Source organism: Lithobates pipiens, unplaced genomic scaffold, assembly GCF_037356315.1.
Source record: "Lithobates pipiens isolate NorthernLeopardFrog02 unplaced genomic scaffold, aLitPip1_a1.2 Scaffold_30, whole genome shotgun sequence".
NCBI classification, from domain to species: domain Eukaryota; kingdom Metazoa; phylum Chordata; class Amphibia; order Anura; family Ranidae; genus Lithobates; species Lithobates pipiens.
Window position 1 is genome coordinate 6,867,166 of NW_027507791.1, and position 25,992 is coordinate 6,893,157.

General features: G+C 43.2%; 1 protein-coding gene across 5 annotated transcripts in view; it reads left to right on the plus strand.

The window, feature by feature from the left end:
• CEP128 (centrosomal protein 128) overlaps nucleotides 1-25,992 on the plus strand; it is a 373,597-nt gene that overhangs the window by 169,330 nt on the left and 178,275 nt on the right. For all 5 annotated transcript variants that reach the window (XM_077463576.1, XM_077463578.1, XM_077463577.1 and 2 more), the window contains 4 exons: nucleotides 4,889-5,053; nucleotides 9,084-9,260; nucleotides 10,323-10,382; nucleotides 15,094-15,289. In XM_077463576.1, the coding sequence (XP_077319702.1) occupies nucleotides 4,889-5,053; nucleotides 9,084-9,260; nucleotides 10,323-10,382; nucleotides 15,094-15,289 (598 nt within the window). The remainder of the gene's footprint in view (nucleotides 1-4,888; nucleotides 5,054-9,083; nucleotides 9,261-10,322; nucleotides 10,383-15,093; nucleotides 15,290-25,992) is intronic.

Genomic DNA, 25,992 nt, shown 5'->3' on the forward strand with positions numbered 1-25,992 from the left:
TCAGATTCCAATTTTCAACATGGCCAAGACCAAAGAGCTGCCCAACGATGTCAAGGATAACATTGTATACCTACAAAACCATCACCAAGCAGCTTGGTGAGAGGGTAGCAACAGTTGGTGCGATTAATTGCAAATGGAAGAAACCCAAAATAACTGTCAATCTCCCTCGGTCTGGGGCTCCATGCAAGATTTCACCTCGTGGAGTTTCAATGATCATGAGAATGGTGAGGAATCAGCCCAGAACTACACGGGAGAATCTAGCCAATGATCGCAAGGCAGCTGGGACCATAGTCACCAAGAAAACAATTGGTAATACACTACGTTGTGAAGGACTGAAATCCTGCAGCACCCGCAAGGTCCCCCTGCTCAAGATAGCACATGAACAGGCCCCTCTGAACTTTTCTAATGAACATCTGAATGATTCAGAGGAGAACTTGGGTAAAGGTTGTAGTCAGATGAGACTAAAATTGTGCCTTTTTGGCATCAACTCAACTCCCCGTGTTTGTAGGAGGAATGCTGCCTATTAACCCAAGAACACCATCCCCTCCGTCAAACATGAAGGTGGAAACAATATGCTTTGTAGGTGTTTTTCTGCTAAGGGGACAGGACAACTTCACCACATGAAAAGGACGATGGACGGAGCCATGTACCGTCAAATCTTGGGTGGGAACCTCCTTCCCTCTGCCAGGGCATTGAAAATGGGATGTGGATGGGTATTCCAGCATGACAATGACCCAAAACACACGGCCAAGGCAACAAAGGAATAACTCAAGAAGAAGCACATTAAGGTCCTGGAGTTGCCTAGCCACTCTCAAGACCTTTATCCCATAGAAAATATGTTAAGGGAGCTAAAAGTTTTATTTAACAAACGTCAGCCTCAAAACCTTAATAATTTGGAGAGGATCTGCAAAGAGGAGTGGGACAAAATCCCTTTTGAGATGTGTGCAAACCTGGTGGCCAACTACAACCCCTGGCCAAAAGTTCTCTTGGAAAATGTTCATTTAATTGTGTAGAAAAAAACAAAACGAATCAGACATGCCTCAAAACTATTTTCATTTAACATTCCAACCTTCTGGCTTTAAGTAACACTTAAAAAATAAATAATAAAAAAGAATGAAAACTGTAGTCAATTGCATCTATTTTTGCAGATCAAGAAGAGGAAAAAATATGGAATCAATAAATTCCGGGAAAAAATAGAATCATCATGTATTTTGCAGTTCTAAAACAAACCTCTGCATCAGATTACATCATGAATAATTATGCTATCGTCACCTAACATCCTTTCATTTGATGGAATAAGAAAAGTGTCCAAAATCTCCATTTAAACTTGTGCATTTATCAGCAATCTGCATTGGGCGGGGTGATGATGCTGGAACTTTTATTTGGTGCCGTTCGAATGAAAAGTATGAAGATAACATGCAAATTTCCACAATCATTGATGATATGGGGTTGCATGTCAAGGTACAGAGAGATGAGTCCTTAAATCTTCAATAAATACACAATTTTATATTGAGATTTTGGACACTTTTCCTATTCCATCAATTAAAAGTATGTTCGATGATGGCATAATTTTTCAGGATGTAATCTGATGCAGATGTTTGTTATAGAACTGCAAAGTATATGGTGATTCCATAATATTTTCCTCAGAATTTAGTGATTCCATATTTTTTTTCCCTCTGCTTAATCTGCAGAAACAGTTGCAATTGACTACAGTTTCCTTTTTTTTTTGTGTGTTTCTTAAAGCCAGAAGATTGGACTGTTGAATGAAAATTGTTTTGAGACATGTCTGTAATTTTTGTGTTTGTTTTTTTTGTTTTGTTTTTTCTACACAGTAAAACAACCGAATAAACATTTTTCAAGAGTGGTGATTACATCATTTTTGCCACGGGTTGCACAGGAAACGTCTGACCTCTTTGATTGCCAATGAGTCATGTTTTGCGAAAGGAGTCAGATATTATTTCACTCATTAAAATTAAAATCAATTTATAAATTTTGTGAAATGCGTTTCTCTGGCTTTTTTTGTTATTCTGTCTCTCACTGTTAAAATAAACCTACCAAAAAATTTATAGCCTAATCATTTCTTTGTCAGTGAGCAAACGTACAAAATTGTCAGGGGATCAAATACTTTTTTCACCTAACTGTACTCTTTGTTTATATTAGGTGGCTCCGTGGATGGGTGATAGTATTTAACTCTTATTGGAGGTATGGGCTGCTACCTTACTGGTATGACTGCAATGTCACATCAGTGGGAAGGATATTTGGATAGGCAGAAAGGAGCGCTTGGTGTCTGGAGTGATGCTACACCTGATGGAAAGATTTGTATGTGCCCATAGATCTATATTTATTTATTACTACTACTTTTATTCATTTATGTAATTATTCCTTTTATCATGATTATTATCATGATTATTTTTATATTTCTTCATATATGCTTCTTTTATTTGATTATTTTAGATCCGATCTCTCATTTGAAATTCTTATATCAACTTCTGAGTTAATGCGTTGAAAATATTGTTTTATTTTAATAATTTTGGCATCCAATCAAATCTTTTTTGACATCTAGTTCATTTTATTTGTTTGTAACTTTTTTTTTTTTTTATTGGAATTCACGATCTCTGCATATCAAATATGTATAATCTGACCCTGAGTATGTGCAAGATATATTTCTTCTATTTTAACTCGTATTATAGGTGCAGTGCTAAAAAGCAAAATCGGATTGTAAAGTCCGATTCACATATAACTTATAGGGCCTTTAAAAATTAATTCTTGATTCAAAATGAGTTGAAATAACAATCAGCATGGATAGAGACAAGGTATATCTAAGGAGAAGCCGTTGCCAACACCTGTTCACACTGCCTCTTACCCCTCAGTATGGACCTCCACCTAGGAAGGTCAGGCATGCATTTTCCAAAGCAATTCTGAACCGGTGTCCCCGGAAATGAATCGCCATGCTCTTCCTGCTGTAATGCTCTTTCAGGGTCCACAGTCTGCTTAATTACTCACGGATATGTGAGAAAGAATAGGAGAAGTGTAACATAGTGTAGTATTTTTGAGGCAATTTAATAGTAAAAACGGTAAGGCACTCACCTGGTAAAAATTAGAAACGAGCAATATAAAATGAAACCAAAGTCTTCAACCAAGAAAATGGCTGCCATGTCACAACTCCTCCCCTGGGAGGAGTCGTGACGTGTGACACCATCATGCATTGGACTATTTTGTTTTTTAGTGCTTCACCTATGACATACATTTTTTTTCTTGTGTTCAGCATTAACGTGGCAGCAGCTTTTTTATGTGTGATATATAACCTAGCACAGAACACTATTGTATATTATTGTTTTACCTCTATACGTATATAACAAACACTGGCTGTACATTGTTTTTCTGCTTATGTTTGTATGCTAGCCCTGAAGAAGAGGAAGGCTTATCATCCCCCGAAACGCGTTTGCTCAATTTGTACATGTTCTTTTTAATTGGACAGATTTGTGGACCCCTAATGGGACTTTAACAGCACTATAGACACAACTAGTTATGCAAATTTTAAACAATTTTGTCGTACAAAACCATCATGAATTAAAACCACAATACGGCTTGGGCCCCTTTCACACTGCCACAACTTTAAAGTTTTGGGATTTTGCCATGATTTCAGGGAATGCCGGTGTAAACTTGAGGTTTATGGACCTCAGCTTGCATCAAAGTCGGATCAAAGTAGTACAGAGACTGCTTTAAAGTCGGTGCAACTTGTCGCACAAATATGAATGGTTATCATTGGGAATAGTGGGGTACGGCTTGTCATGCGACTCCATTTTGTCACTTTTCCTGTGACTTTGGACAATTGTGAAAGGGGCCTAAAAGAGAGAATGTCACAAACTACAAAACTGTCTCGAGTAATATTGATTCATCTGATGTGTTTTCATTCGACATGTTTCAGAGCTTTCCAACTCTTTCTTCAGGAGTGTGAAGGATATCATATCTCTATAATACAATTGAATAATATCATACACCATGTTCAAATATATGTTTACATATAATGTACATGATCATATTGTGTGTGTGTATATATAGGTTACTTACAATTGTAATCCTTTCTTTAAAGTGTAAGTAAACCCCACTATCGTTTTCAGCCAAGAAAGCTGCCATCTTTGCCTAATCTGCAACTGCCATGATGCTGCACATGTGATCAGTTTAGACACCAGCCATTGGATGGTTTGACAGTTTGGTTGCGAGCACAACCAATCGGATTGTTACATTTCCAGCCCGTGGCAGAAATTAAACTGTTTTATGGATGGGTTTACTTCTGTGTGGCATCACTCCAGACACCTGGCACTCCTCTCTCCCTATCTAAATATCTTTATAACCTTCTTGGAAGTCTTTTTATATTCTTGATTGCCTGTTTTATATTAACTGTGTATATGTAACTGCACCTTTACATATTGACCGTATGACAGTCTTGCTCTCTAGCATTTTTAAAAGGTTACACAGGCAGATCCAGAGATGGGTTTTACAATAGATTACCTCAGTTTTGGAAAGATTGAGTTTTAGGAAGTGGTGTGATATAGGCCACACTTCCAAACATCGTGTGCGTTGTTCTTGATTCCTATATTCTGTGTCCAACCCTCCTCCCTGTATTCTTGCATTTTGTTTGCAGACCATTGCATGTTCCCACAATTCTCTGCAGCTGAGGGCATATAATTGCAGCTTTGTGCAGTCATTTGCAGTGCATGAGTGTCGGTGATCACATTACAAGCCGGTCAGGCGTAGCTTGAGAAAAATTTACTATAACCAGCCAGGCTGAAACGGATTTGGATTTTTGAGCTGATTCTGAATATGTGAATTACATTTTTTTTTATTTTAAATTTTTTTTATTACATTTTTTTTTTTTTTTTTTTAGGCTGAGCTTATCGACTGCAAGTCTTTGGTGAGATCAGAACGCCAGCGAGTGGAGAAGATGAAAGTGGAATGCGACAAACTTTCAGAGGAAGTGTTGCATGGTAGAGATGAGTTTGCCACCTTGAGGTGCAAGTACCAGCTGGCTGCCCAGGATGCAGAGGAGAAGGTGAGAGCAGGAGATGGGGGTGGTCCACAGATGTGGGTTAAGATATTATCTGCTTGTGTGCTGCAGTCATCCAATCAAGATTTAACGCTCCCTTTCATTCATTAAAGGACACAGCAGTGGAGGGAGTCTATTAGCTGGGTTATGCTGCCACGGTATAGATCAGGTGTAGGCAACCCAAGAGTGGTGGAGATCTACTATAGAAAGCAAAGATCACAAAGCATGTTAAGGGGGTGTGGCCAAACCAAGTAGGTGTGGGCAGTAATGATCTCTAGTTTCAGTCCCGTCAAAGTCTGTATTCTAGAGTAGCCACGTGCGTGTGTGTGTGTGCGCGTGCGTGCGTGCGCGTGCGTGTTTTTTTGTTTTTTGTTTTGTTTTTTTCATCATGTGGTGATTTTCTGGTGACAGGTTCTCTTTAATGAGACATCCAGGTTCTAAAAGACCCTCAATGTCTCCCTTATGCTCCATTGAATGTAATGCAATGCAGATCACATTGCATTACATTCTTTTCCGGGGACACTGATGGGCTGACCCAAAAGTGACGTCAAACATGTCGCTTTTTGGGTTAGCAAAATGGGGGAGAGGACAGCGGATGTACGTCTGCTCTCCTTGCCTCCCCTCTTTTACCCGGTAGCCCCCACTATGTTGGTCCCAGACCCTCACATGGCCAAGCGAAGCCCAGAATACATGACGGGGGGGCTTGCAAATTTGTGGCAGTTATCCTTGCTATCAAGCACAGCCACCTGAATGCTTCCATCTGACAGGAAAAGTCTGCTTGTGAGGTTTACCCACAATCATGTGTCTCCAACTTTCCCAGCTCTCCCCCTCCCTGCCAGGTTTGTATGGCGTACAAACCTGGCAGCAATGGGTTCATAAACACAATTTTTTTTTATATACTGCTGACAGCATTTCAAAAGATTTTGAGGTCTGCTTTTGGGCTTTACATCTCCACAAAAGTTAAACATGTTCATAGTAACCAATCGAATTCTTGGTTTAATTTTCTCAGCCAATATAAGATGAAACCTGGTTGGTTGCTATGAGTTAAACTGGACATATCAAAAAGCTGTGTATCGCCTGCCTGACATTTTTTTTTTTTTTTTATTGTTTTTACTTTTGCTTTGTGGAGATGCACAGCAAAGGTGTACTTCTCCAATCAGTCAGCTGGGGGAGCTTCAGTCTCACTGAATACTCGCAGTCATGGAGGTAAGAGAGGCGATTCTCTAGTCTCAGTTCTGTCAAAGTCTGTTCTAGAGTAGCCACGTGTTCTTCGTTTCTGCATGTGTTGTATCGAGATGGTATTGTGCAGAGTGTGCTTGTGATCAGACATTAAGGGTGGTTGTGACAGTGGGGGAATGTGCACTCGCACATGTCACCCCAGGGATTCCACTGACACATCACACATATGAAACATGTGGAAGGCAGCAAATGGTTGCTTTGATGTGTGACTGGATTAGTCCATATAGGCTCCACATGACCAGCAATATCTGCTTCCATGGTCCGTCTCAGTGTCAGATTCCCCTATAGACACTACTAATTCTATTCTTATGTGACAGCCGGCTTCTGACTGAGAAGTTGTATTGGGATAGGATGGCAAGCAGAGTGCCTTGAGTGCAGCCATATTCATAAGATGGCAAAAGCAGAGTGCCCGGAGTGTAGCCTTTGTCAAAGCATGGGGAGAGCACAGTGCCCAGAGTGCAGCCCTAGTCATAGGATTGCAAGAGCAGAGTGATTGGAGTGAAACCATAGTCCTAGGGTGGCAAAAGCAGCGTGCAGCCATATTCATAGGATGGAGAGAGCTGAATGCCCAGAGTACAGTCATTGGATGGCGAGAGCAGGGTGCCCGGAGTGCAGCTATAGTCATAGGATGGCGAGAGCAGAGTGCCATTAAAACTGATAACATTGTAATCTGAGCGACTCTTTGCTGCTAAATACTCCTATTTGGTACTTGGGGCTGCCATTTTTACCTCTGTATGATGTGTTTATTGGTAATCCCTAAACCTATGTATACTGTACTGTGATCTTATGCATGGTGCTATACAGTTGTGCTCATAATTTTAGATACCCTGTCAGAATTTAAGATATCTTGGTCATCATATGAATGATAACACACAAACTTTTATTTCACTCATGGTTAGGGCCGGTTCACACTGCAGGCGATGTGAGGCGACACCGACTTGCCTCGCCGCGACCTGGCGCGACCTCAGTGGCAACTTGCAGATGACTTCTGTATAGAAGTCAATGCAAGTCGCCCCGAGGTCGCCCGAAAGTAGTACAGGAACCTTTTTTCTGAGTCGGAGCGACTCGAGTCTCTCCTCTCAGAACGGTTCCATTGTACAGAACGGGGGCGACTTGTCAGATCGAGGCGAGTCGTGTCGCCTCACATCGCCCGCAGTGTGAACAGGCCCTTAGTGTTTAGCTGAAGCCATTTATTATCAATCAACTGTGTTTACTCTTTTTAAATCATAATCACAACAGAAACTACCCAAATGACCCTGATCAAAAGTTTACATACCCTGGTGATTTTGGCCTGATAACATGCACACAAGTTGATACAAAGGGGTTTGAATGGCTATTAAAGTTATCAATCGTCACCTGTGATCTGTTTGCTTGTAATTAGTGTGTGTGTATAAAAGGTCAATGAGTTTCTGGACTGCTGACAGACGCTTGCATCTTTCATCCAGTGCTGCTCTGACATTTCTGGATTCTGATTCATGGGGAAAGCAAAATAATTGTCAAGGGATCTGCAGGAAAAGGTAGTTAAACTGTATAAAACAGGAAAGGGACATAAAGATATCTAAGGAATTGAGAAACTCTAATCAAGAAGTGGAAAATGAGGGGTTCGGTTAAAACCAAACCCTGGTCGGGTAGACCAACTAAAATTTTAGCTACAACTGCCAGGAAAGTTGTTCGGGATGCAAAGGAAAATCCACAAATAACTTCAGATGAAATACAGGACTGAAAACATGCGGTGTGGCTGTTTCAAGAAGCACAATAAGGAGGCACTTGAAGAAATATGGACTGCATGGTCGAGTTGCCAGAAGAAAGCCATAGCTAGCTAGCACTGGCTTGTAGTGTTCTCCTAGCACTCCTAGCTGAAACGCAAAATCCCTGTATTTTTTTTACCACACCTCGATTAATTTATTCATTGTGACAAGTTTGAGCTACTGGCTTTCTTTTAGCTGCATGTCCGCTCATGCATTCATAAGATAGACAGAGCTGTGGCCTGGCTGCGCCCCCCCCCCGCTCTCTCTTCATTGACTTACTGGCTATAATTGACAGATGCCATCTCAGGCAATGAGGAATCGGACCAGGGAGAAGCTTGGCTCTTGTGCACATCGCTGGATCGAGAGGGAGCTCAGATAAATATTGAGCCTTTAAAATCATGTTAAGTCCTGGTAGATCACTTCAGGCTGGCCACTTTTTCAAGTATATGTAAAACATTAAAAAGACTCGCCTATACTTTTTAAAATACTGTAATACACTGTCCCCCCTTGCTCCGTGTATGTTCGGCTGCGCTCTATTTTTAGGCACTCAACCAAATTTGTAGAGCCCTATCTATTGACAGCCTACAGATTTACTGCTGTTCAGGGACTCTGGACTTCAGCAAAATGGGAGCCTCCAGCAAGAAGAAATAGGAACAATGCTAAAGGCAATTTACAGACGGTGCACGCTAATTTTGGTAGCAGCATTATTAATGTGGAATGTATATTCCTCGCTAAAGAATATTCTTTTTGTTATGGGTAAAGTGGCATGTTAATGAACACCAATATTAAGACTTTGGACTCAATAATAATTAGGAGACTGACAATTTTGCAGAATGATGATGTGTCAAGAGCGCTCCAAGCCTTTTTTTACATTAACATTGGGAAATATTAATGTTTTAGTCATATGTTACCGTATGTAGGGTTTGGCCTGTCTGTGATGCCTAATGTTGAAGCTGCATACAGTCTGTATGAAGAAGGGTGATAATGGGTGTAGTAGTGTCATTTTCTTTATCACTGTAATCTGGTCACCGTGGTCTCTGCTTCCACAGGCTCAGCAGCTAAGCACTGTAGGGCAGAACATGAGGAAGCTCGTGGAGGACAACCAGAATCTGAAGGAGAGGCTAGAATGTTTTGAGACGGAACAGGAAACCATCTTGAGTAATCTAGAGGCCGAAATCAACTTGGCTTGTCAGTTGCTGTCCAGAAATTCCATGGATAGATTTAAGGTAATTCCCCATTCTGATCTCCATGTGCCTACTAGCCTCCTACAGAACTTATGCTGTCCTGTATAACTGTCCTGTTTCACTATCCTCCTTCATACCCTTGTCCTAAACCCTAGGCCCCTTTCATATTAGTGGGTCGCTCAGTTTTTCATTCAGAACCGATCAAACCCCGCTGACGTCTGATCCTTTCTGCTAAAAACTGATGGATGGGGATCATCTGTTCCACATTCGTTTCGCAGATCAGGTGGCAGTTGGGTCTAAACGGGCAGGCAGTCCTTCTGCGGGCTTTGCCTGTGTCTGCATAGACTAAGCAGACAAGGAGCAGTCGGACTCCAATGAAGCCCCGCTCCTTGAGAAAGGGGCCTTAGTATTGCGCCTCACCACTTGTCAGCAGTCCGCCTGTATTACTACCTTGTTGTAGCACCTGCTCTCTGTGCTTCTCTGCTAACCCAGTCCTGTTACCTTTCTGGTTTACCCAGCCAATTACCCTCAGTCTCTCCTGGATTACTTCCCTGCCTCCGCAACTGCTCTCAGACCTCCTGTATTAGGTTAGGACAGAAAGCTAATGGAGGGCCAGGGCACTGAGTCCTTATATTTTACTGCTGTGCCTGGCCAACTACCCTTGATCCTCCTGTATTACTGCCCTGCCCCAGCATCCTCTCTCAGGCCTCCTATATTACTGCCCAGCCCCATTACCTGCCTTCACCCTCTTGTGATCCCCAGTCCTTGTATTTTACTACTGTTCATGGCCAATAACTCCCAGCCTTCTATACGGCTGATTGCTGACCTCCAGTGTATAGCTAAAGCCTAATTCCGACTTCTGACCATCACTGGCTCCTCATAGTAACTTTATTTTGATTGTGTTTTTTTTCACCAACCCACTGCTCACACCTCTCCCCCTTGTGCTCACATCCACTCACATCCTCATTAACTCTCGGAAGGCCATCAACCTTCTTCAGCTTCTTCTTGTTAAGGTCAGTCAAAAGAAAATGTGTAATATGAGTAAATGAATAGTATAGTACCAATTTACGGTATTCTGAAACCATTTTCTATCATCTGATAAAGGCTGACTCTGCAGAAAATCACCTGAGGAATGATCCCCACTACTGGCTGGCAGAGACCAAGGTAAGACTATTGTGAATGCTTAGCACTTTTCTTCCTCTATAGTATAGGAATATATATAAATACTGAGACTTTTGGCAGTGAGAGGCCTGCTCAGCTGCTCTGGAATGCTTCCTCCCTTGTTATAAAGTCTCTCTGGGCCCCGGCATGTGATGGGGAGATGTCCCTGCTCTAAGATGTGAGTGCCTGGAGTGAGCAGCTGTTTTCAGGAGAGGCCACACAGACAGCAGCAGCTGGAGGAGCTCACACAAATATACTGCACACTCCTTCTCTCTTTTGTCAGCCTGTATTAACCTTTACTGACTCTCCCTTTACCCACTCCTTTTGTACCCACTGCCAGCTACTCTTCCCGCTGTCTGCTCCTTCTGTACTCTCTGCCAGCTAATCTTCACTCTGGCGGCTCCTCTTGTTCCCTCTACCAGCTACACTTCCCTTTTACTCTCTCCTCTTATACCCTCTGACAGCTACTCAACTCTCTGTTCTTTTTGTACCCCCCGGCTACTCTTTTTATCTGCTCCTCTTCTATCCTCTGCCAGCTACTCTTCCCTGTATATGTTCCTCCTGTACCCTTATACAGGAGGACTCCCCCCACTACTCCTCCTTCTGTCCGCTCCTCTTGTACCCTCTGCCAGCTATTCATCCCTCTGTCCACTCCTCTTATACTATCCGTCAGCTACTTTTCTTTTTATCCGCTCCTCTTATACTCTCTATTAGCTATTCTTCCCTCTCTCCGCTCCTCCTGTACCCCCCATGAGTTACTTTTCTCCAAACCTCCTCTTGTACCATCTGCCAGCTGCCCTACCCATATTTATTCCTCTTGTACCCTATACCTGCTCCTTTTGTACCCGGTTCCAGTTAATCCTCACTCTAGTGGCTACTTCTGTCCCCCCTGCCAGCTATTCTTCCTTCTTTCTGCTCCTCTTATACTCTGTCACCTACTCTGCTCTCCTTATACTCTTGTACCCTCTGCCAGCTACTCTCCATAGATTTACTTCTCTTGTACGCTCTGCTATCGTTATACTCCCTGCCAGTTGCACTTTCCTCCACCTGCTCTTTTTGTACCCTCTGCCAGCAACTCCGCCTATATTGGCTTCTCTTGTACCCTCTGCTACTGTTATATCCCCTGCTAGTTACTTTCCTTCACCTGCTCCCTTTGTAACCCTCTGCCAGCTACTCTTCACTCAATTGTCTCTTCCTGTACCCTCTAACTACTCTTGCTTCCTTTTGCACCCTTTGACAGGTACCATTTCATCTGTCTGCTTTACCCTCTGCCAGCTTTTCTTCCCTTCTCTTGTACCCTCTGGCAGCTGCTCCTTCAGCTCCTCTTGTACTGCTAACTATACTTCCCTCCACCTGTCCTATTGTATCCCCTACAAGTAACTGTTGCCGCCTTACCAGTACCTGTCCCCCAACAGCCAAAGTAGAAGCATTACTACTCTTCCTGCTCTAATGGCCCATATCGCTTTTCTTACCTCCATTCCTGCACTGTAGGCTCTGTAGGACCTTTTTGGCATTCAACACTTCATGCAAGTGTTGAATACCTGTATCCCCTGTTGCGCGCTGTGGTTCCTTCTTCAAACCCGTATATCATTATACTCCGCAGTAGGGTTAGGGGATAGAACCACGGTGTCAGAGGCACCCAACAATAACGGGAGTGGTAAATGCAAAAAGAGTTGGGTGGGGGGGAGGAGCTAATTAGAGCAACAGCCCTGGAACAAAGAGGAGATAAGCGACACAGGCTTCCCGAGAGGCAAGTATAATATCACTTCTATTGCAGGCAGCTTCAGATAGGATTTTATTAGGGACTGATGGGGTTTCTTAAATCTGCATCGCATATAAATCACACATTTATGTCTGATCAGGTGAAATATACTGCGAGTTGGGCTGATTTGTATTGTTTTACATGCTGAAGCTTAAAGAGGAACTTTACCCATAACAACTTGATAAAAAAATAATGTTCTTTAACTAGGAACATGCATTCCACATTAATAATTCTGCTACCGAAATTAGGCTATTGGCCTCCAGAGGCTCTGATTTTTGGCATAATGGACAGGCAGCTGAGCATGTGTAGAACAGGTTGAGACAGTGCATTACTGGATTATGAACCAGCTATAGTACAGTATAGGTATATATTTTTTAATGTTTAACTTGGCTATACCTGCAAAAAGGGCCAGCCTGAAGTCATCTAGCAGAACTTAATTTTCTGACTAAAGTTCCACTTTAAGGAAAAATCTGATTGGTTGATGGGGGCAGCACAGACAGCTCCCCTGTCAGACACTTTAAAACATCATGTTTCCTTGACGGGGACTCAAAAAGCAATACAATCCTGAGACAGGCTCCAACCCTTCCATTCTGTTTTAAAAATAAGAGCTATGCCATTTTCTTTTTAAGGATACACATGGTTTTTAAATTAGTTCATAAATACTTTTTATATTTGTTGGGGGTTCCAAATTAAGCTTGGCAGCCTTTACTGACCAGTTAGCCCAGCCTAAGTCATAAGCAGCCAGGAGCACAGATGTGCATGGTTTCCCAGAGTTGGGTCCAAGGACAGCTGCAGGCTGTAGTGGTGGAAGAGTGCTACCTTCCAGGCTCCTGGATTGCAGCACACTTGTCCCTGGCAGTGAAAGTCTATTTTTTTTCCTCCATAATTCTTTTACAATTGATGGGAAATCCAGGCAGATGTGTGCAGAGGAGCAAATGCTGTAGCCAGTAAATGTGCTGCCTATAACTGGAGTCGTATATCAGGTACTGAGAGATGGACGAAGCCAGGCAAGCCCTGAGCTGAACCCAAAGAGCACTTTCTGTACTGAAAGCTTGGTTGTTCCTAGAATTTCTATCTGCTGTTAGGATGGAGCCCGACAGGTTGATTTATCTGCCCATCGGGGCTCAGGCAGTTAAATTTGTATACCAGGCACTTCTTACCTGTTGCAGCTATTGTGGCGGAGTCTGGATTGCTAAATCAATTTTAATTTTGGAGAATTAAAGCAGGGTGAGTGAGTCTGCAATAAGAGCAGAAACAGAAAGCCTTACGATCCATGTATGTGTGGGCTGATTGTACCCAAGTCGATTGCTCATTTAACTTTGGTAGAACCAGCTTGTTGGATTTTTGCACATACAGTTACTGTCAGCGGCTATAGCAGTATCCATTGTATTCTGCCAGTAGGGGATGCTCCCCACACCCCCTGCTCGTAGAATACAATAGAGCAGCTGGAGGTATTTCCCCCATTAACACCAACTGTTTTGATTGGAGAATCAAGCGGTTTTTCTTTCCTTCCACCCGTGGTAATCTGCCATCTATGTCCCTCACCAGCACTGTTTCTGTGTTCGAGGGAATGCTAACCCAGCAATGCAGATGCACTGACACTAGCCCATCCCCGACAGACTCTCCACCATTGGATCCTAAAAGCACCCCACTGTTTGACAGTGAACAGGAAGTGTCCATATTACACAGGCAATGATGTGGACATAAAAAAAAGGGACCTTGTCTTTTGTAAATAGAATAGGAGAGAGGACTGGGGACTGCTGCAGCCCAGAGTTAAAAAGTGCCTTTTAGGTTTTTTGTCGTGTTTTTTTTTTTTTTTTCCAGCAATCTGCTAGCGGGGGATAGGGCGAGACCAGAGATCAGCTTTAAGGTGGACCTGATGTCAAAGTTAATGTATATGTGAAGGTATACCCTAAATTCTATAGTCATTTGGCTGGGCACTCCTGGGTAGGGGCGTGGTTTAAATCGCTGCTTGCTAAATTGGTGACAGCATTATCCCAGAGAGGTGCCACTGTCTTTCATACACTTTAGGAAAGGGCAAGGGGGCGTGTCAACCTGTAAAGCCACAGTTTGACGCTGGAGCCCATGCAGTGCCTTGATGTGGCACTGTGTAGTCCCAGTGCAGGGGTGGGCATGGCATGTTGACAATACTGCCACAAAGCCTAGGATTGCCCACTCCTTCAGTCTGACACTTGCCCATCAAACATAGCTCTTCCCAAGAGGCAGCTCACTGCATCTGAATGGGGAGGGGGGGGCTGTGGGAGAAGCAAGGATCGAATAGGGTGGGCAATGGTGCAGCTCCCCAATAGGTCCTGAGTAACCTATGTGTAGAATGAGAAAAGAGACAGAGGGGGCACATCCATGTAAATGCAAACTGTTCAATATAGAAAAGCAATAAGATCGTATAAAATGCGCTCACTGCTTGAATGGTGCCCTTACTTCTCCTTGCCGCTGATGTGCCTTTATCCCATCTAGATGGGCGTACCCCCTCTGTCTCTTTTCTCATTCTACACATAGGTTACTCAGGACCTATTGGGGAGCTGCACCATTGCCCACCCTATTTGATCCTTGCTCCTCCCACAGCCCCCCCCTCCCCATTCAGATCTTCTAACCCACTTACTGACAGCGCATCAGTACATTTTTAACCTTCGCCCAGCTCTTGCATCAGGGCTGAGGACTCTTGAAAGAGGTACCAAGGCAGGATGCTGTAAACCATTTACAGCACCCTATTGGCTCCTTCCATCAGCCATGATATGTTGGTGTTACATAGGGCATCACAGAGATGCCATGATTATGAGACTGGGTCTAAAAATGTCATTCAGATGTTGACAAGGGGGAAGGGATAAACCAGGGAAGGCAAAAACGAACCAAAATAACATCGGCTAACCTCCTCATCGTCAAAACTTGCATATGTTAATAGAAGTGTATCACTCGTTCTATGTTTCCCATCAGACCAAGCTGCAGTGGCTGTGTGAGGAGGTGCGGGAACGAGAAGAGAAGGAACGCAACATTCGCAAGAAACAGTACCAGCAATGTCAAGAGCAGCTGAAGGAGCTGAAACTAAATAATGACTCGGAGAAAGAGCTTCTTAGTCAGCAAATTGCCAAAATGGAACAGCAGCTGGAGGAAGCACATCGTGAGAGGAAAGGTGGGTGCTGGTGGTTTTTCCTCCGTGGCCAATAAAATTCTATCATCCAGTTATCCCAGTATAGTCTGATCCATAGTTGGTTTTGTAACAGAACACCCGAAAACTGATTGTCCAAGCTTTTGAAGTGCATTGTGACTAAAATCTTGGCTGTCCTTGACATTCTCACAATGCCTCATAAAAAAGGAGCTGCGTCTCCTGAGGTTCGCTTACACATGCACATATTTCTGGGATATTGCACTTTATGACCTGGTCCCCCAACCCTTTCTTTTAACCTAATACATGGGGCTGAATGAGAAAAATCTATTGATTCCTCCCTCCAGTCTAAATTTATGTGGATGGATTAATAACTCCTTCCAGCGATTTGTATTCTAATAGCTGGAACCAGTGGCTGTTAGAACACCTGAACAGAGACTGCATCTAATTGGATTCAGACACTGACAATTTAATGCCTGGCTCCTTCGTTTTTTTTGGGTCAAAAAATGTGGTGGAGGGTGCTGACAAGGCCACCCATGGCTTGAATTCGCTCTGTGTATGGCCAGCCCAATCCTAACTCATCCAAGACAGGCCAGTACTCAAGCCTGATCCTCATAGCATTGCAATGTAATAATTGTTTTCCTATAAGGTTTCCTATAGGTTTGGTAAGCAGTCAGTGTGCATGCTTGACATCTTAGGGCTAAGTCCACCCTTTGCAGAAAAATAATACACAGCACATTTTTTTCTCCTACTGATATACATATTTACTATTGTTTTGCACAGGAGACTGCAAAGCTCTGCTCCCGCGCTCAATGGATCATGAGTGCAATGCACAGGCTCCTGCATTTTCTTCCAGCTCTACGTCCATACATAGGACTTTCAGTTAGGGAGTGGGGGAAAGTGTCAACGGACTACAAGCAGAGTGAGAACTACAGGTCTGTCTACTGTGGTGGCAGATGGGAACTTGTAATTTGTTAATTCAAAAAAACTCTGTCAATAAAGACGCAGCTGTACAGACAGAGCCTTGTACATCTGCACCGATTTTGATTTGGAGTTGGTCCCATTTGCACCCTGTTACATGTTACCCTAAAGCTGGCTAGAGATGGATTGAAATTTGGACGTTTCAGCTTGGACCGGTCAAAGCTTCTCTAAGTGCAATACAATAAGTTTTTTTAATGCAAAAAGGTTATTATGACTTGCAGGAGCCACATGAATATAGGGCTCATCATAAGTATCCTGCACTGTGAGAATTTGCATCTGCCCATTGCTAGTAGGCTTCCTGGGGTCCACACTGTCCCACAGCAATGTGGAAAAGGTGGCTTCTGGTCTCTGGAACCAGCAGCAGCAAAGCTGCAGCAGGATGACGTCACATGGTAGTGGACAGTAACTCATTTTGGAGCGTGCACTTCTTTGTCAAACTGATAGAGATTACATCCTCTATTGATGATAATCAACTTCTGTTGAATGGGAATGTTGGGGAAAACTTTTGTCGAACAGCGGCTGCAGCCACTGATCAGTGTATTCTGACAGCAGAGGAGTCTCTGTCTTTTTAAGATGATCTCCATATTTAAAGTGATTGTAAACAATCACAGTAAAAAACAACCCATTCAGTTTAAAATGAAAATGAAAGGCAAAACATTTGTAAAGATAAAAAATAAAAAAATAAACATTATAAATACCTTTTTTCTTTTTTCCCCCCTTCTTTAATTGATCACATTATCCCTGTCCTCAGCTGCATGGGAGCTGGGGGAGGTGAAACAGCATCACACTGATCCCCCAGTAAATGGCTGGGGGGAGGTGTCAAGTCTAGTCTGATCATTGGAGGAGAGCACGCTGAGTTCCCAGCATAGCTAGAGACTTGACCAAGCTGAGATCTCATATTTAGTGCTTTGTGCACTGGTGTGCAGTCATGTTGGAACAGGAAGGGGCCATCCCCAAACTGTTCCGGCAAAGTTGGGATCATGAAATGTCTTGGTATGCTGACGCCTTAAAAGTTTTTCCTTCGCTGGAAATAAGGGGCCAAACCCAACCCCAACCCCTGAAAAACAACCCCACACCATGATCCCCTCTCCACCAAATTATTTGGACCAGTGCACAAAGCAAGGTCCAAAAAAAAAAAAAGGAAGACAGTGATGAGAGAGTTTGGGGTGGAGGAACTTGACTGGCCTGCACAGAGTCCTGACCTCAACCCAGTAGAACACCTTTGGGATGAATTAGAGCGGAGACTGTGAGCCAGGCCTTCTCGTCCAACATCAGTGCCTGACCTCACAAATGTGCTTCTGGAAGAATGGTCAAACATTCCCATAGACACACTCCTAAACCTTGTGGACAGCCTTCCCAGTAGAGTTGAAGCTGTTATAGCTGCAATGGGTGGGTCAACTCAATATTTAACCCTACGGGCTAAGACCGGGGTGCCATTAAAGTTCATGTGCGTGTAAAGGCAGGCGTCCTAATATTTTAGCTAACATAGTGTAGCTGTATACAGCATATACACAAGCGCTGCAACTGTTAGTGAAGTAAATAGTTCATTTGCACCAGTTTGGTCCAAAGGAACTATTTAAAGTTAAATGAGACGCTGAGAAGATCTTTAAATGCTGAAGAAGTGCTCTGAAATTGAGTAATAATAAAGAAAGAAATATAGAAAATAAGAAAAATGATGTTCTTGGCTCTTGAAAACTGCCCAGTAACTTGCTGGGTAACCATTACCTTTTGGGAGTAGATGGAGTGAGTGTATACAGATGAGCGGCTGGCAGCCGTGGACTGCTTAGCGGTTGCTAGCATGGTTTCTCATGCCTGTGATTGCGTCCACAGTGCTAATTCTAGTCTGCCTTCAGTTTGTAGCTATTTGGATGGCAATTGCCTGCGGTTTTGCAGCTCACTTACTTTGATCGATGTACAAAGTGTATAAAGTGCATAGTATCCTGGAGCAAACTGAAGAATGTGTGCGTTCTGGGAATAAAATGTGCAACAGCACCTCCACTTGCAAGAAACTGCGATTTCAAATGCCATATATAACTGTAACCAATACAGAAGACAAGAATCTGTGTACCTGATGTTTTTTTTTGTTGCTGAATAGAGTGTTTACTGGATAGGTACATTTGTATAACTGGCTCTATGGCCCCATGCTAGGAGGACACAGTGCTATGGCAGTTGTCCATTGTGGAGAGCACTAATCTCAAACTATCGGATTTCTATGTATCTTTTTTTTTTATCTGTGTTAAAGGCTAGGTTCGCATCTGAGTTGTAGTGGGTTTGCAAATCCCCAGAAATGCAATACAATCCATTTAACCGTATTTCCTCTGGGTACACCTAGCAGTGTTAATTTTGTCGATGAAAATATTTGTCATAATTTTCCTCTGCTGCATGCTTTCAGTGACAATAAGTAAACAAAAAAAAAATTTGAATTAAAGTGGTTGTACAGTCAATTTTGGGACTTTTACCTACAGAAAAGCCTATAATAAGGCTTACCTGTAGGTAAAAAAAAATCTCCTAAACCTGTATGGTTTAGGAGATATTCCCCTCGCAATGCGCCGCTGACAGGCGCACAGATGCCGGACCCTGCCGGAAAGATCTCCCGTGCGCATGCGTGGGAGTGACAATATCGCGGCTCCGGCCACTCACAGCGCCGGAGCTGCGATACCCGGAAGAAAAGCAGAGGGAACGGGTCAGCTCCCTCGGCGTGGATCGGGGCCTCGTTCTAAGGGAAGTATTTCATAATGAGCTAGTATGCGGTGCATACTAGCTCATTATGCCTTTTCCTTTTGCAGGTGAGTAAAAATAAAAACTTCAGCGGGTATACAACCGCTTTAATTTTAATGAACAAAAATCCATTCCGATTTTCATGAATGTATGAAGACTGGGGAAAAAAAATGTGAGGGAGGGACGTTGACCCACCTGAACTTCCGCTTTCCTCAGAGCTCCGCCTGTCTGTTAAAGCCCCAGCCCCCTGACAAGCTGTATTGGCAGAGTGGCTGCCTGGGAGATCCGGAACAATGCACTGAAAATCACAGAAGAGGGACTCCTGTCTAATCAGTTTCTGGATGTGACATAAGTGTATGTTTTCCCTCCCAGCGACAGCCTCCCCAGACCAGTTCTCTGCCCTGTGCACTTTCTCACTCCCATTTACTTTCCCATTCCCGCTACATTTTATTTGATTTTTATTCCTGGAGTAGGGTTGCACCAATACCACCTTAAGACCGAGTACGAGTTTGATACTTTTTGTCAAGTACTCGCCGATACAGTTTACCGATACTTTTTTAATGTCACGTGACAGTGGCACTAATATGCAGCACTGATGATGCGTAGACTGTCAGTATTGTTTTTTTTTATTATTTATTTTTTAACCATTTTATTTTTTACTATTTTTTTTTTTTTACTGACCCCTGACGTCTCCCTTTTGAGACACAGAAAGGGACTGGGGACAGATTCCCCAGTCCTTTTCTCAGCAGCCTCAGCTGCACTGGCGATGAATGGACAGGAGACAGAGGCTCCTGTCCATTCATAAACTGAAGTATCGTAAACATAGTTTACGATGCTCAGTTATGAATGGACAGAGTCAGTGATCACTGACTCTGTTCATTTGGAATAGGAAGGATCCAACAGATTTGCTGGCTCCTTCCTCCACTCTCCATCATGAAAGATTGACACAGAGGGGGACCGGACTGGAGCACACGGTAGGGGGGGGGACCCGGAGCACACGAAGGGGGGGTAACGGAGCACATGGGTGGAGGGGGGGGGGGGCTGAAGCACATGGAGGTTGACACATAGGGGGGACTGGAGGAGTATAGAGGCACAGTCAGGGGGTTACAAGCACTGATCCCCCCCCTGTATAGATTTCAATAAAGCAGCTGGAAGCCGCTGAGGGAAGAGGAGGAGAAGTGGCTGTCAGCTACTTTATTGAAACCTAGACAGGGAGGATGGATGCTTGTAACTCCCCCCACCGCCGCACCAATCACCCCCTGACTGTCCAGGTATCGGGGGAAGCATCGGGAGCTTTTGCCCGAGTACAAGTACTTGGGCAAATACTCGGTATTGGCACCGATGGTATCGGTGCAACCCTATCCATGAGTAGTATATAATGAGTTTGGAGTCTAGAGAAGTGCTTAACCCCTTGACGTTGACGTAACACATATATGCGGCCCCACTGCACTGGGCTTTTTGCGTATCTCTTTTTGTGTTGGGAGCACACACAGCGTGCTTCCAGCACAGAGGCCGGGATCTCACCAAGACTGGGACCCAGAACTCCCGATTCTGAGTCACCTGATCGATGTGGTAGCCTCTGATTGGCTACGACAGTGATCAGTCACACTGAAGCCCCCCCTGCTGTTCTCTCTCTCTGCAGAGTGTAAAAAGTATGTAGTAAAATAAAGAAGTAATACCTAGATCAAAGTTTGATCTAGATCAGTGCCAGTTATTCTTGGGTCAAAGGTCAAGCTCTCAGGGTCAGTATATTTGTGTCGGTGTGTTCAAGGCTTCATGTACACTGATGCTGGTAAACGGAAGTTTAAGAGAAGTTGGGTGTTTTTTTTCCGCTGCTCCTGAACTCTCCTCTGTTATCTTATCAACACATGTACACAGGGTCATTTATAGTCCTTTCTAGGCAGCTGAGTTTAGAAGCATTCTTTGGAAAGCAAAAAAAATGCATTCAGGGGCATTTGAACTGCCTGTAACAGCTTGTAAACGCGGTGTCTCGCATTTAGCCACTTTTCCTTTAGGACAAAAAATAAAAAGATGCACACTGTTGTTTCTGGACTGTACTATAGCTACAAACTACTACTAACATACACGTATGTATCTGGAGCAGGAGAATTTATTTTGGGTTGTTCTTCAGTGATAGGGTAGGGTAGTAACAAGAAATGTACAACTACATTTTTTTTTTTTTTTTTTAAAAACATTTTTTTTTTTTTACTTTTTTGGGGGAGTTTTTCTTTTGATAATGAAAAAAAAATGTAGGCGATAACCATTACTATTTAACCACCAAAATGAAGGCCCCATTTGTCCTGAAAAACATTTATAATGCACCTGGATGCGTGATGCAAGTTGTGATATGTACGATTTTACTAACACATGTCAAATTGACCAAATTGTGCTTGGGCATTAAGATTTGTTTTACCTTTAGGCGTGAAGGGGTTAAATAAATAATGCATTACAATTTAAACCCATTATGTTATAGTTGACTAAAATATGACTAAAACAAGTCAGATGAATAAATACAACTAAAAATAAAATGGAATTTCAGTCGAAAGACTACGACTAAAACTAAATCGGAATTTAATGTCAGAATTTAACACCGTGTCTATGCAAGTTTCCTGCAGTGTCTTTTTTGGAAAGGTGCATGGACTTTTTTTGCACGCAGTACAAGTTTTCCATAGGCTTCAGTGGAATTGCATCAAAAACTCATCCACATGAATTCTTGCTGCGTTTTCTTGCACGACAGCAAAAACATCAGCACCTCCAAAAAAGTGCAAAACACATTAAAAAGAGCATAAAAACTGTGCATGCAAAACAAACCAGAAAATGTTTTGCAAGAATGTATCAACAAATGCATAATGTGCACCTGTGTGATTGTTACATTTGCATAAACTGGCTACATGCTACAAGGATACAGAGCTATGGCTGCTGTTTTTTTTTCTTTTTTATTGGAATTGACTAAACCCCACCCCATTATTTTTCAATAACTGCAAAGCACCTGAATCCACATAATTCTGCAATGGCACATCTATTCCTGCCTGAATTCCACAGATTATATTGCTGTTAAAACTGCATAATGATTAGACCGTAATTTTATCTTATCCTGGTGCCTAATCACCCATAGTACAGGGACTGGGCTGTTCTGGATAAATGGCTAACTCCTGCCTGAAATACCTGCAGTAATAGGCTTTGGGTGTCCTCTTTCATTTCTAACAGTATGAGTTGGGATGGGATTGTGACTTTTGTAGCCCTCAAACTTTCATTTTGTGAGTGGAAAATGATGGCTGGCAAGCGTGGGCTGCCTCTGAATTGGGGGGGGGCACTGCTGGCATGCAGGGTTGAATGGGAGCCGCATTGATATGGGCACTGGTAGGCTGCATTTATATAGGCACTGATAGACTGCATTGTTGGGCACTGATAAAATTGTTGTTAATATTTATTTTTATAACTTAATTCTGCATAAAACTAGGGCTGCAACCAACGATTATTTTCATAATCGATTAGTTGAACGATTTATTGTTTTGATTAATTGATTAATCAGTTAATAACCTTTAAAAAAAAAAAGTGGGTCAAATTGACGTTCATTTTCAACCACAGCGATGGGAAAATTTGGAAATAATAGAAAACTTCTTAGTCAAATGAATTTTCAGACAGTGTTTGTGGTTTTCGTTCAGAAATGACATTCATTTTAAAAACAGAATGTTAAAAACAAGTGAAAATTTCAAACAAAATTCTTTCATTCAGCGAATGTACAAAGATTTTTCATCTGAATATTCTCATCTGAAAATTGATCCGTGTGGCCAGCATAAGGCTCGGCACACACCTATGCAGTTTGCTTTTGATCTGTTTCTGCGGTACTTTTTGCTGTGCGTTTTCATTTTTGCGCACATAATTTTACTGCAATTTGCATTTTTGAATTTTTTTTTTTTTTGGGCAGATTAATCACTTGCTTACTGGGCACCTAAACCCCCCTCAGTCCCAGACCAATTTTCAGCTTTCAGCGCTGATGCACTTTGAATGACAATTGCGCGGGCATACAACACTGTACCCAAATGAAATTTTTATCATTTTTTTCCCACAAATAGAGCTTTCTTTTGGTGGTATTTAGTTACAGCTCGGAGTTTTATTTTTTGCTAAACAAACAAAAAAAGATGCAAAAAAAATAAAAATAAAAAAATCATGTTTTAATAGTTTGTTATAAAATTTTGCAAACGGGTAATTTTTCTCCTTCGTTGAAGTGCGCTGATTAGGCGGCACTGATGGCTGCATTGGTGGGCACTGATGGCTGCATTGGTGGGCACTGATAGCTGCATTGGTGGGCACTGATAGCTGCATTGGTGGGCACTGATGGGCTGCATTGGTGGGCACTGATGGGCTGCATTGGTGGGCACTGATGGGCTGCATTGGTGGGCACTGATGGGCTGCACTGGTGGGCACTGATAGGCATAGTTAAGGCGGCACTAATAGGCACAGATAAGGCGGCACCGATGGGCACAGATAAGGCGGCACTGATGGGCAAAGATGGGCACAGATAAGATGGCATGGATGGGTGGCACGGATAAGTGGCACGGATGGGTGGCACGGATGGGCACTGATAGGTACCACTGATAGATGGGACTGATGGGCACTGATAGGTGGCTCTGATAGGTGGCACTGCTGGGCACTGATGGGCGGCACTGCTGGGCACTGATGGGCGGCACTGCTGGGCACTGATGGGCGGCACTGCTGGGCACTGATGGGCGGCACTGGGTCGCAGCACCTTTGAGGCAGATTGTGGGCACTGTGGGTGGCACTGTTGGTGGCACTGCTGGATGGCACTGTGGGTGGCATTGTGGGTGGCACTGTAGGTGGCACTGTGGGCACTATGGGCACTGATGGGGGGCACTGATGGGGGGCACTTACTTTTATTCAGGATGGCACGGCGGTGGGCAGGTGGGCACTGGCAGGGGGCAGGTGGTCAGCTGTATTGCTGGCCGTGATCGGGACTGATGTCCCGATCACGGCCGCCGGTGATCGGCTTTTTTTTTCTCTCCTCGCGCTGTCAGCGCGAGGAGGAATAATAGCCGATTATCGGCTCCGTTCTATCACATGATCAGCTGTCATTGGCTGACAGCTGATCACGTGATAAGGGGTCGGGATCGACCCCTTGCACGGATCGGTGATCAGGCGAGTCTCACGGACTCGCCGATCACAGAGCGCTCGTATCCGGGACGACGTCAATAGACGTAGTCCCGGAAATGTAGGTCCGCGCTGATGCCGTCATTTGGCAATAGCGCGGATCTGTAGTGGTTAAACACAAATTGCTGGAAAAAACGCATTATATGCTTTTCTGCAGCTTCTCCATTTGAAGTATATTGAACCAATAAAGCACCATTTTGCGTTAAGTCCCTGACCCTTTCAGATGTGAACGTGTCCCATAGGAAACCATGTAAATGAACTGTAGTGCATTTCTGCGAAAAGCACCAATAAACACATAGATGTGAACCAGGTCTAAGACGTTTAGTAACATAATGGGGGTTAAAAAAAACTAAAATGAGCTCTTTATAGTAGAAAAAAAGCAGATAATCGCTACTGTAAGGGGTTAATTTTTTTAAACTGTAGAATTGTGAAAGTAATATTTACAGTAGCGATTATTTGCTCTTTTTTTGTACTATTAATGGCTCATTTTAGTTTTTTTAATCCCATTATGTTACTGGCAGATTAATCGATTATGAAACTAGTAAGCAATTAGTAAGCGATTAGTTTCAGCCCTCTATAAAACATTTAAGTGCCATTAGCCCACAGGAAAACCACAGGTGCGCTGAGCTGCACCCGTGAATCGGTGTGAAAGCAACCAATATTTAACTCTTTTATATAAGTACTAATATGCCCATTACAAATGTGCAGTGTATGTTTAATATGCTGATTTTATCCTCTTCCAGCTTCTGCTGGCATTGCTCTCCAGGCTGTTAGAAAGAACCTGAGCGATGTGCACTTGCTACCTTCTGGGACAGGAATTGACAAGGAGACTCGATGCACTCTGATGCTCTGGGATGGCAGGTGGCAAGCCCAGATCGTGATCAACAGGATGCTGACCCTATGCCATCGCTTCCCTGGCTTGAGGGCCACATGATAGGGCTCTGAGGGCTACATGTAGCCCGTGGGTCACAGGTTGAGCACCACTGCCGTACACTTTTCTTGTCCCCATTGTACTTGCCTCCAGGGGTGGTGAGTTGTCAGTGCTTACTCCACCGATGCAGCAGTCTGGGGAGTTGGAATCCTTGCTGTTCTTCCTCTTTTCTATGCAGCGCATCTGGGACAGACCAGAGCAACTCCATGTGATGACATTGACCAATCAGAAATGCTGCACAGAGGAGGAGGAGAAGAGACCCCTGGGCCGCTGGATTAGCTGCATGCGCAATGACAGCTCAGCATTCCCGGAGGCAAGTGCAGTGGGGATTGGGGGGTGGAGAGGGCGGATGGGGTTCAATTTTTTTTACTTTTTCTACAAGGGTGCACTAACAGTTTAAAGCTGACCTCAGGGCAGACATTTTTTTTAATCACTTTTGGATAGGTAATTTATTATGGCCCGTGAAATATTTTTGTGTTTTTCAATAAAATGAACCAGCCACTGTAAAATTCCACATTGAATCCTACTAAATGTGGCCACATTATCCCCTATTTGTTTCACAAGAGCAATTGCCACTATGCCCCTTCTTCCCCGTGGTCCCCTCTTTAGTTTTCTTTTATGAGTGAGAAAAAGAACAGACCGGTAATATTATGCCAGTATCGTGCCACATCCAGTATTAAAAGCAAAATAAAAATCCCATATGGTGGACGTTAAAGGCACACTCAAAATTGAAAAAGTATTGCGTATTATAGTACAAAAATTATTTATTCATAGTTAAACTTAGTAGCTAAAATATGAATATGGAATGTCTAGACAGTTCATAATATTGTCACCATATTTATGAAAAAAAAAACACATATGGAGTCCTTGCCACCAACGCGTTTCAGAGTATTTTTCTCCTTCAGGGGTATATGAAGAGGAAAATATATCT